The 12,781-nt window shown below is 38.7% G+C and overlaps 1 protein-coding gene across 2 annotated transcripts in view; it reads right to left on the bottom strand.

Annotated features, from left to right (window-relative positions):
- Nucleotides 1–12,781, bottom strand: part of TLL1 (tolloid like 1) — a 143,725-nt gene that overhangs the window by 28,427 nt on the left and 102,517 nt on the right. For both annotated transcript variants that reach the window (XM_076336561.1, XM_076336563.1), the window contains 5 exons: nt 10,662–10,764; nt 9,148–9,264; nt 7,963–8,108; nt 1,767–1,962; nt 208–333 (listed from right to left, as the gene is read on the bottom strand). In XM_076336561.1, coding sequence (XP_076192676.1) covers nt 208–333; nt 1,767–1,962; nt 7,963–8,108; nt 9,148–9,264; nt 10,662–10,764 — 688 coding nt within the window. The remainder of the gene's footprint in view (nt 1–207; nt 334–1,766; nt 1,963–7,962; nt 8,109–9,147; nt 9,265–10,661; nt 10,765–12,781) is intronic.

Consider the following 12,781-nt stretch of genomic DNA (forward strand, 5'->3'; position numbering starts at 1 on the left):
CTAAATTAGTGACAGACATCGGATGAAGATGACTTCTGTGGACAAACATCACTCTGGCACCACTACTTAAAAGGAAGCACTGGTTTTCCAGGTTGGGTTCCACAGATCTCACACTGCTAGGACAGGGCATATGAAAGGTGTAGCATTTCATTCAAGCGATGGCACTCTGTGAGCTTTAAGAGCCCATAACACAGCAACGCACTGTACCTTCGCAACTCTTTTTGTCAGGACCAAGTTCATAGCCAGGATCACAGGCGCACTGGTAACTGCCCAGAGTATTTACACAGCGCTGCTCACAGCCACCATTGTCAGGTTTGGCACATTCATCTTCCTCTGCCAAGACAGGGAAGAATGCAAAAACACATTAAATAACTACCTTCCTCAGCTGTAATTGCTAGATCAATATTAACCCAGAAAGCTGTATGCATGCCGTTATAAGATGCACTACATAACACACTGTGGTTGCTGACTAGAGGATTTTCAAATGCTAAGGAGACCTGCAATGGGGAAAATAAAAATTTGTCCTTTGTGGGATTTGGGTGGGTTTTTTTACAACAATACCTACTGACAGCTGCAGACCTAATTTATAAGCACTTTTTGGGCAGCATACAATAATTCAGGCAGCCGTAATCTAAAGGTTGTATAAAGTATTGAAAGAAAGATTGAAAATCCACAGCAGGGTCACTGGAAGGGCACTTTATCTCCCACAGAATCAATTTGTGCATTATCCTGAATTCATACTCAAAAACAGATTAACAGAATCCTCAAATCCCAGGTTTTCATTCTACTGATATTAAAGGGAACAAGATGCACGAGGGATGGGGGAGGGAAAAGAATAATGTATTATCTCTACTAGCTCTGGAGTATACCCATGAGATTCATTGTTAAAATATTCCTCAGATGTTGAAATATTGTTTCCTTACACCAGGACAAGTAAATTCTTAGGAATAAAACAGAGCTCCCACTCTCATGTCTACAGCCTTCAAGGTTATAATTGTCTACAGTGAAAACTAACAGTTAGGGTGAGAAAAGTCACAGTTTGTGGCTTTTCAAAAGAGCAAAAAGGTTCTCCTGGTGGCATGACCTGTATTTCGGGTGTCACCGTGGCCACACCACTGCTAGTGGCTTGCACTGTGCCATGGGCAGCACAGAGTAGGAATTACACACTCCCCATGCACCAAATGCTGCAGGTATAGCTGCAGTTGTATGACACATACCCCCCCCCCCCCAAACTGGAGGAAGACTGTGAGGCCATTGGTCACTATGATTTCTCAGCTGTTTTGTTGTTGTTTTTTTTTTCTTGCTCACAGAAAGTAATAAATTGATAAAGCAGCCTAATGCAGCAAACAGATTAGAAAAACCACATTTAGACAAAAGAAAAACAACCTTAACAGAAAAGACCCATTTGTGATTATACTATTTAACTTTGTATTTGATAACACAATGCCAAAAAAACATTTTTTACAAGACTAGATACATTTCAAAGGTGTTTCAAAACTAGCTTATTATTTGTACCTGAAGAGAGTATGAAGTTGCACTGAGTATGTTCCTTCATTCTTTGGACATATTTTACAAGGAGATTCAAATACCCCTACTGTTTTGGTTTGATAAAATTGTATGCCCAGGTAAAAAATATGCTGGAGACAGTACAGAACTGATATTAGAAAAATAGGTTGAGAAAGATTTTTAATATCCTGTCATAATTTTCTAGTACAAAAACAAGTGATAAGCAGGTCACAGATCCCAAAATATGTTTTAACATTTACCTTTAAAAAAGTTAGCTGCAAACCCTGCTTTGTTAACGGTTCCATCAGAAACAAACTTCATCCACAGGTTATTAGAGGTAGATCTAATGTCTTCTGGCTTGTCATAGCCACAAAAGTGACCAATTAAAGGACTGTTCTCATTCGTTCCATCTCGAATTTCCAAGTAGTCATACGCACAGTTATCATGTCTTTCAATCTGTAAAAAATTATTTTTAAAGTGACCTATTTGAATTTGACCATAAATATCAACCAGATAATAAATAGAATAGAAATTTTTCAAAGTTGAGGTTAGGGTTCTCTGTTTAGGGTTCAAACATCAGGAGGATGAACAAGCATCACTGGACTGTTTTTAACTATACTTGTTTTCTACAAGAAAAAAATTGTTGAGATGTTACACAGGACAGCAGTCTAACTGGAAAAAAGTAACTAAAAAAGACACGCTCACCTCTGAGCTTCCTAATATTGTCAAATTCCTACTCTGAGCTCAAGTAAAGTCCTCTTTCTCATGTACACTCAAGTATACAAGATTAATGGTTCAACAACTAAACAGGTCAGAAACATTAATTGGTTTTGAAATATTAATAAGCTCAATTTTGATGAATATGAATAAGATTTTTAGACATTATTAACCTGTGCTATTTCAGGTGATGATCAATATTTTATTTTCTTCCTTTATCCTCAACACAGTGAAAAGTTTTGCATTTGTCACCACCCACTGATGTTGCAGGGTAACTGTAAAAATTTACAGTGCATTAAGAGTTTGGGGCATCTGTAGAATTAGATCCAAACACAATTCTAAAATTATCAGCTCTTAAGTAGCCAATAGAACAGATGACCAAAAAAAAAAAAAAAATCATTATTTTTCTGCAGCTGATGTGTCTGATTTCTGTTGCACGATTCCTGATTTTAGGTGTCTTCTTTTGACTTTCTGGGTCAATGAGTGAATCTTTGCCATACTGATGGAGAAACCTACTGAAACCAGAAAAACTGAAAATGTCTCTCTCATTTAAACATCCTGCCAGATGACATCCAAACACAGAATAATACGTGAGCGGACATGTGTACATTTCTACTTGGGTAGCGAGCCTTGTACTCTTTACATAATAGTATTTGCAGAGTCAGTCAGAGTGTGAATTGCACCAAAGAAGAAAGCAGTAGCAGCCCAAATGTGATCCTATCCGGAGCCTGGATAATTTATGATGCCTGTCTTTATTGAGACAGTATCCTTCCCAACAGCATGAAAAACCCTCTTGATCTGGGTCATTTTACTGCAGGATTACTTTACGTTACTCAAGTAATATAGCATCTTAGTTATAAAAGAATTAACGAAATCCAAGCATTCAAAAATAATTCCTCTAAGAAAACTATTGTTCAACTAAGTGGCTGAATCGTGAGGCAGGTTTAGGGATGGGGGGGTGGCACCGCAGTCAGGGGGAAGGGGTTGGAGAAGCCTCAAATTTAATTCAGCACACGCAAATTCTGTTAAAATGACAAAGAAGTCAAAACCAGACCAAACCCAGAAAAATCCACATCTTATCTCCAGACAGAGTTTGTCTTGCACATAAGCTGCACAGTCAGTACAAGTGGCTGCTGGTACTCTGCTCTAATTGTGGATTATGACCAACACTAAGCTCAGTAACCACCACAGACTAAGGAGCTTTCATTTAGCACATTAGGATTTCTGCTTCTTTTATGTAAGAAGGAAAATTGGGGGAAGGGGCTATTTGATTTTATTTCATTTTAATGGCATCAAAATATAGCACTTTCACACAAAATTTGTCTGTCTTCTTTCCAACTTTCCAATTCTTCAAGCATCTACATACGTAATTTTCTCCACTCATTTCTCTGGCACAATCCATATTGCCATTTACTGTAATTTCTTAGCTGTTTGCTCAGGAATTGCTTTGGGCCAGAGTTTGGGAAATGAGTGAGAGAAGTCATGAAGATCTGGGATGCAGCCACCTATTGCTGACTTCAATGGCAATTGTATGTTTGCAACTAATGTGGTCAGGCACGTGTCTACCTGAGCACTGATAAGTTTTTGACACTGTAATACTGATTCCAAATTTTCGTTAATCTAAATAATAAAGTTTAAACACATGACATCATATTCCAATTTGAAACAAAGTCTGCCTTGTTATCTCAGTAAAAATCATGTTGCACTCTGATGCAGAAAGAAGTGACCTGGTCCAAAGCCCACTAATATCAGTGAAGGAACTGTGTATTTTCCCCACATGTCTGTGGTCATTTCACTACTCAAGACTTTTAACTAACACCTGTTTTTTCCATATTTCCATGTTCTATGGGGCAATATGGAAATTATGATTTTTCATAGGCCTAGTGCAGCTCTGAGTTACACGTACCAAACTCCCATTGAGGTGAACTGTTAGTTTCTTTTCTGAGAATCACTCTATTTTTAGCAGAAGACAACAGCTAAAAAAACATTTTGTATAGCAGTAAGTTGCTAAACTTCCTAAGACTATAGAAAAATCAACCAACTTACAAAGTGCTATTGATTTTCAATAAAACAGTTCAAAAGGTGGCCATTCTACCACATTCATTTATTTTTAGTGTACTACTACTGCAAGTGATGCCATTATTATTATCAATATTATTATATTAAGGGATTAAATTGTTACACCTACATATAAACTAACAGGTAAGTATTGTGTTTTTGAGAAATGATAACTGGTGTTAAGGCACTTGGGTAACCAATGAAAAAGAACTAGGGTAACCAATGAAAAAGAACTAGTATAAAATGTGCTTTGCTTATCTGTACCTAAGGTTTTAAGATGTCGTGGTACTGTCATCTGGGAACACTGCCATACAAAGATCTATTACGTTTGCAGTAGTCTCTTATTCTTCCTACTACAAGGGCAGAAAATCTCCTCAAGTTAATGAAAGGACTCCCAGTGAGTTTAGTTGTAACTGGACTGATCCTGTAAACCTTATTTACTGGAGCATTAAAATTTCACAAGAGTGATATTACACGTGGATGAGAAGAAATGTTAGCAAATGCAAAAAGCATAAACAAACAGGTTTTACAGAAAAATGCATTGCTTATAGGAGAATGAAAGATACCATCGGCTCCTGAAGGCCTTGAAGGAAACACAGAATTTGAGTGGCATTAGAGAACTAAGTTAAGAAAATACCAGAAAAATTCCTAAGACAGGCACATAAGCACAGGAAAACACTAAGAAATCTCCTGGTGAAATGGAAAGTCACAGATATTCTCAACATCCATTCTCAAAAGAAAAGAAAATCCCTTGTACATAGTTTCAGTTTTGAAAAAAACAATGGCTTTAGACTAAAACAAATTTGGTTAAAAATTCCAGACTACCTTTGTTTTGTAGCACTCCCCCAACAGAAAAAATATATATATTAAAAAAAAAAGAAAAAGAGAAGAGAAGAGGCTTTGAAGAGCAAATCTGGGAGCAATCATATTTCAGGAGAAATCTTCTAATTACTTTTTGTCACTGTTAATTTATTTGTTGATAGAGTCAAATTCCAGTACAGGTAAACATATCTGACTCAGTTCATAGACTTTAGTCGTAAAAGGTGGGATATATGCTTAGTGGAATCAGAAGATCAGATAAATTTTATTCCCTGACTTATGTAAAAATAATTTAAATGAACACTATCTGCACAAAGATTAACAAGGCCACTCAAATGAGGAAGATTAATATGGCTCAGCTCTACAAACCCTCTGGATTGCCTTAGCTGGTGAGACTGTGTGCCAGCAAAAGTTCTTTAAAAAAAAAAACAAAAACAAAAACCCAAACAAGAACCACTAATTTTCAAAGAACAATATTATAAAGGTGACTGTAACAATGAAGCAAAAAGGTGGAGTTACTAGTCCCAACATCTCTGCTGTCATCTAGATACTAGAAAGTCTGGCTGCCCATCAGGCAGCCAGATAAGAAAGGGTAATCCCACACTCAGTGGAAAATGCGCTGCCCACAGCAGGCAAAACAAGACGACTCACTGATGTTTGAAATTCTCAGCTTCCCTAGTGCTTTCATTTCAGAGTGAAGGTTATTTATACAGTTATTTTTTCTAGCATTACATATGGATAATGAGAATTCCTCTTACTTAACTGTACCTTTCAAAGGACAGAGAAGTAATTTTCTCACAAACACGCTGCAATAACTCTTTGGCCTGACATTTACTTTTTTTTATCTCAGCTGGCACGAAGAACTGTGATTTTTAAACAACTTTTTGTTTTACTGGGCAGTGCACCAAGGATTTAGTCCAGAGAGGGACTTAGTACCAAAAAACAGAACACCTACGTTCAGGCGCTTGGACCTGAAATGGAAATCAGACCCAATGGAGAATGTCTAGGCAAGGCACTTCAGAGCAGTTTCCAAAGCAACTCTCACTCTCAGCAGGGAGCCCTGTGGACAAGCCAGTAAGAAACTCTGCGAAGACAGATATAACAGAAGTCTTGTGCCTTTCTGGGGCACCTCATTTGGTGCTCAAGGGCATCTTGCCACTCTGGAATCACAGCTCAGACTCTCCCTGGAAAAGTATGTACCTTTCAAGTCCCTACTGTGGGAATTTTTTTTTTCCTCTTTCAAAACACATCTAGCAGAGGCACTAACTTGAGACTACCACTCAGCTATACTTCTGCTCAATTTCCTCTTTCTTCTTATGAAGTGTCAGTCCGTATGTTTCACGTCTAGAGAGTGCCATAATACTAAGTAGTCTGGGGGGAAAACTGGACATTTCTTCTTACAGCCTTAACCACTAGCCTACTAAATTGTGCTCTCATTTGCTGGTCCTTTGCTTCTAATTACTCTTTGTATGGTGAGGCATGAACATGCCATCTTCATACCTGCAAGTAGTCCATAATTTGGTGATTAGAAGAAGGTCCTGAAAGATAAGAAGAGATGGAAGTTTGATTCTCCCAGAGGTGATATTGAACTGGGGTCAGTTCAAGCGATAATATACTGTGCCTGTAGACCAACACTGAGCATCTGCATGGAGATCGAATACTGTGGCAAGTCTCTTATGCAGAGGCATAGTGCCATTTCTCTTGGGATCACACTAAAAAATACTGAGCACCAATAGCAGACTAGAAAAGCTCCATATCTAGTCAGTAAATTATAGAAAGTTACTGAAAACATTGTTCATTTTCAACAGTGATTAAAAAGAGAGACTGACATACTATGTTAAGTAATCTTGAGCCAGGCCATGCAGAGTCTGAATGGCATTTGGAAAACTCTTTGGGCAGGGAGAGCTGATCTTGTCTGCACTAGACCTAACATTAATTCAGGACACGAAAATGAAGTAGAATCTGTGAAATTATTAAAATTTCCATTGTTTACATTCATAATTGCTGATAAAATCCCAAACCCTTGTTATCTCATGCTCAGACCTTTCATTAGTCATAGCTATAACGTGCCATACCCTTGAAGTCTGTCTGTAAGACTAAAATTACAGGTTGGAAATTATATTTACTATACCTGTGTTTATATCTATGTGCACCATAAAGCCAAAAAGTTTAGATTTTAAAAAAGAGCGTTCTTCATGTCGTTACTGCTGAAGCATATTCAAATAAAACAAGTGAACTCAAAGTATGTTACTAAATTTATCTACAAACTTCAAGCCAGTGTATCATGTATGCATAAAAAATATGAAATATTATTTGTCTTTGTTATACAATAGTTTACCACTGTTTAGCAATGTTATACACAGAGAGATGTACACTAAAGACACGCAAGTATGACTCACCATGGCTTTTTTCTTCCCTCACTAAATATAGATTTGTAAACTGAATTTAAGTAGGCTTTTTTTTTTTTCTTTCTTCTCAAAACAGAAGCCAAAAAACATAGTGGTTTCTTTCCAGATAGACATTCCTTTTTAACAGTAAGATTTAGCAAAGATAAAAAAAATCCCAATTATTTAACAGAATATTAAAGCAGCCTTGCTGAACTGGATTATGTATTTGCTAAACTGCGACTATTGTTAGTACTTTAAACATTCTAATTCAAATAGCATAGAAAACATGAAAAACCTTTAATCTTCTTGAAAATTTCTGCAGAATGGAAGGCTTCATGGAGAGTAGAATTGGATTCTGGAGCTTAGTTTTCATAGAGAATTCTTAAATTCATTCACAGGTTTACTGAGGATTCCTTTAAATGTCACTGTCACTTATCCACTGGATGCTTTTCTGAGATCAGTTAAAAGGCTTTACCTCAAATGCTTGAAAGGTTAATCCTACATTGTAGTTTTCTGACACCGTTATTTTCCACACACATTCCTTCATCGGTCTGTAGTCATCAGGATAATTGGGAGACTGGATCTGGCCTTCATTTTTGTGGATTTCACCTCCACAGATAGCTGATAAAAGCATAAAATTCTTATTGTCTGTAATGACATTTTCTGTTTCCCATGCCCAAACTGATATTTTATGCTCCCCTTTTTAAAACTAATGACAAGATTATTCTGCAGAAGACTTAAAAAGTCTACCAAGGACAAATTATTGAAAACACAATCCATTCAAACCACTATACGTATTTCAGTTAGTGAATATAATGCAGCATTTCTAATAGCTCTAAACACGTCTACAATGTTCAAGACGACTTTGGAATCATGGATAGTCTGAATCTATACATTTTACAGAATATATTTAAAAGGTCAAAATAATTAAATTTTACTTTTTGTTCACCTTTGAAATACATTTAACATTCTTCATTAATATTTACTAACCTTTAGAAAGAGACAAATGAGACAGATCTCATTTTATAATGATCTATGCATTTTAACCTACAGTTTATCACTTTAAGCTTACACTAAATTTGAAGAAACAGCTAATTTAAATAAAAAACATTTTCATGAAAAGTAAATGCACTTTTCAGGGTCCATACTGATAATCATGCAAAGATCTGTGAATATCAACTAAATTACACAGTTTACTACCATAGATTCAATATTTAAGAAAACAGGCTCTATTTTAAACAGGTGAATGTTGACTTGCTACTATACTTAGTGTGTAGGAGTGTCTCTATTAAGTAATCCCAGAGCATATGGAAAACTTAAGTCAGATTTTTCTGAAGAATAAACAGAAAGTACTAAAAGAAATCTTTCCACACACTAAGCGCAAGAACACACACATTTAGCTAGTTAAACGACTAGTAAAAAACACTTATGAACATTATCAGTGGTGTCCCTGGAAAAGAGGTCATCTGAAATCTGATCACAGGAAGAGTTTCAAAATGTCCTGTGTAGTAAGTTAACACCTACGGTCTCTTTTAGTAATAAAGTACCAATTTCATATTAGGTTATTTCTGACTTTTTTTATTTTTTTAAATATCCAAAGGTATCTGGTTAATATTTTTCCTCCATAATCAAGTAATTTTTAATGTTATAAGAGGTTTACCTTCATAAATTGCTGCAAAACCCTTCCCAACCCAGTTGCTGCTGCTGCGGAACTCGATCCACATCCTGCTGTCGGAGGATGCGAGGACTTCTGGCAGTTTGTCACCACAAAACCTGCCTAAAAACATGCAACCAGTAACTGCATTTTCTGCCGCCTCTGAAGCCAAACGCTGCAAACATTTATACAAGTGTTTAACATTATAAACAGGAGTAGCATAACCAACTCAGTGGAACTATTCACACGCTTATGGTTAAGCACATGTGTTTCTGCAGATCAGGACCTAATACACAAAGATTTTATTATAAAGCTTTCAGTACTTCTTTTCATTGCAGTCAGGCTCACAAGTCTAAGTATAAAACCTTAGGGGAATTAAGTGGAAAAATTATTGTTATAGATTGTTTCTATACATACAAACCCAGGCATTTTGAAAGGGGAAATTGAGTACTAATCTTAAGAGAGGAACATAATCTAGGTCACAGTAATACTGCTCATTGTGTTTAAGGACCAAAGCTATTTAAAAACTAACATCCAAATGACCCTAGACTGTATTATCCTCCTGAATTCAGCCTAGGTAGGTGAAATTTCTGTTTAAGTGATAGAGAAAGGAACAGGAGAAAAGGGTAATTACTGTCTGATCTTAATTATTTCTTCTTTCTTTTCTTTTTAAGGCCAAGAAAATAGGCACTACTGTTAAAAAGCTGTCCTCTGTATCAGCTTATTTTTCTTTCTTTTTTGCTGCTTTTAAATTGTGGCTGTTACGACGCTAACAAATAGTTTTAGTCTTCATTCTAAAAACAACAACAAAACTACCCAAGAAGTTGGAGGCATTCATGTTTCCTATGATCTGAAATCCCCAGTTTCAATCAGAAAAGATCATGGGATGTCAAACAGAGCCTCTGGATTGGGTAGTGGCATTATGGGGTGTGAAATCTCCCCACCAACCCTCTGAATTAAGAAAAGGATGGCTGCAGCTTCCTGCATATTAGTTGCAACTCAAAGACAATTCATTATTGCCTTGCATGTCTCTTCTCTGCAAAAGCAGGGAAGGACATGCAAAGAAGAAATAGAAGTAATCTTCTATTCATAATTTAAAAAGTACAGGAACAGAGCTCATAAGTACAACTCTACAGTGGGTGCTCTCAACCACAGTACGTGTGCATCACATGCTCTATAGATTTGTCTGTATACTATTTCCCCATTTCTGTGAACAAAACTATAGCAACTTCATATTTCAATACCCATAAGCAAAGCAAAATGTTGCACATTTTGTAGTTTTCCTCTTTTCCACACATGTAGCTGAATAACAGCTAACTGCAATGAAAGGAAGGCTTGAGGCTTGAAGTCAAATAAATGACTTATTTGAGGCCATTTAGAGTTTTTTCCCATCCCCAAGTTTAGGTGTCAAGAATATATCTAAAACCCAAGAGGTTTGTTGTGGGTTCAAGAGCAAGCAAGTCCATTGAACTCAATGAGTATGGTAACTATCGACAGTGCAGCATTCAACGGTTGCATACCAAGCAGAGGTGATTTTCTCCAGTAGCCATCTCTCACTTCAATATAGTCGTACCAACAGAGACTGCTCTTGTAAAGGTCCATGGTGGTGAAGTTTAAAACAATCTGCAATCAGAGGAGAACACCTAATTAAATCATGTGTGGTTAATAGTAGAAAATGATCACAACAACATTCTGCAGAACTGAAGCCAGAGTGGTCACCTGTAACAGGATTCCAACTACTTAGACACTTAATTAACCTCTCCTCAATTATTTCTTATAGTAAGTAAAAGTTGTTTGGGAACATTAAAAGTTTTTTATTTAATATTATATATTTATTTGAGCAGATTCAAGACAGACTACTCACATTTAATTTCTTATAGGGAGCTTTTCACTGAGAAATAAAAATTTGAGAATGCTAATAAGGTAAAATAATGTGCTAATATAATTTTAAGTATGTTATTTGATAATTCTCCTGCCAATTCCTCTTCCATTCCATTCTGACTATAATCAGCCCTGACAGTTGTAAAAAAAAATTGTTATTTTATTTTGGTTTGTGTTTTCTTCTACTACTGTTTAGAATTCTCCATTCTCGGTGAAGTAAGGAGGGGGGCCAGCAAAACCGCAACCATGGACTTCCGGAGGGCGGACTTTGGCCTGTTCAGGACGCTGGTTGAGAGAGTCCCTTGGGAGATGGTCCTGAAGGGCAAAGGGGTCCAGGAAGGGTGGACGATCTTCAAGAAGGAGTCTTAAAGGCGCAGGAGCAGGCTGTCCCTATACACCATAAGAAGAACGGGCGGGGAAGACGACCGGCCTGGCTGAACGGGGAGCTTTTGCTGGGACTCAGGAAAAAAAAGGAGAGTTTACCACTTGTGGAAGAAGGGGCAGGTGACTCAAGAAGAGTACAGGGATCTTGTTAGGTCATGCAGAGAGGAAATGAGAAAGGCAAAAGCCCAGCTAGAGCACAATCTGGCCGCTGTCGTTAAAGACAACAAAAAATGTTTTTACAAATATATTAATGACAAGAAGAGAGCCAAGGAGAATCTCCATCCTTTATTGGATGCAGGGGGGGAACATTGTCACCGAGGATGAGGAAAAGGCTGAGGTACTCAATGCCTTCTTTGCCTCAGTCTTTAACAGGCAGACCAGTTATCCTCAGGGTACTCGGCCCCCCGAGCTGGAAGACGGGGACGGCGAGCAGGATAAACCCCCCATAATCCAAGAGGAAGCAGTCAACGACCTGCTATGCCACCTGGACGCTCACAAGTCTATGGGGCTGGATGGGATCCACCCGAGAGTGCTGAGGGAGCTGGCGGAGGAGCTCGCCAAGCCACTCTCCTTCATTTATCAGCAGTCCTGGTTAATGGGGGAGGTCCCGGACGACTGGAGGCTTGCCAATGTGAATGCCCATCTACAAGAAGGGCCAGAAGGAGGATCCAGGGAACTACAGGCCTGTCAGCCTCACCTCGGTGCCGGGGAAGATTATGGAGCGGTTCACCTTGAGGGCGCTCACAAGGCATGAGTGGGACAACCAGGGGACCAGGCCCAGCCAGCACAGATTCATGAGAGGCAGGTCCTGCTTGACCAACCTGATCTCCTTCTATGACCAGGTGACCCGCCTAGTGGATGAGGGAAAGGCTGTGGATGTGGTCTACCTGGACTTCAGCAAGGCCTTTGACACCGTCTCCCACAGCATTCTCCTAGAGAAGCTGGCGGCTCACGGCTTAGACAGGTGGACTCTGCGCTGGGTCAAAAACTGGCTGGACGGCCGGGCCCAGAGAGTTGTGGTGAATGGAGTTACATCCAGTTGGCGGCCGGTCACGAGCGGTGTTCCCCGGGGCTCAGTTTTGGGACCGGTCTTGTTCAATATCTTTATCGATGATCTGGATAAGGGGATCGAGTGCTCCCTCAGGAAGTTTGCAGACAACACCAAGTTGGGCAAGAGTGTTGATCTGCTCGAGGGTAGGAAGGCTCTGCAGAGGGACCTGGACAGGCTGGATCGATGGGCCCAGGCCAACTGTATGAGATTCAACAAGGCCAAGTGCCGGGTCCTGCACTTCGGCCACAACAACCCCATGCAGCGCTACAGGCTTGGGGAAGAGTGGCTGGAAAGCTGCCTGGCGGAAAAGGACCTGGGGGTGCT

This window comes from Aptenodytes patagonicus, chromosome 4 (genome assembly GCF_965638725.1).
Source record: "Aptenodytes patagonicus chromosome 4, bAptPat1.pri.cur, whole genome shotgun sequence".
Classification (NCBI taxonomy): domain Eukaryota; kingdom Metazoa; phylum Chordata; class Aves; order Sphenisciformes; family Spheniscidae; genus Aptenodytes; species Aptenodytes patagonicus.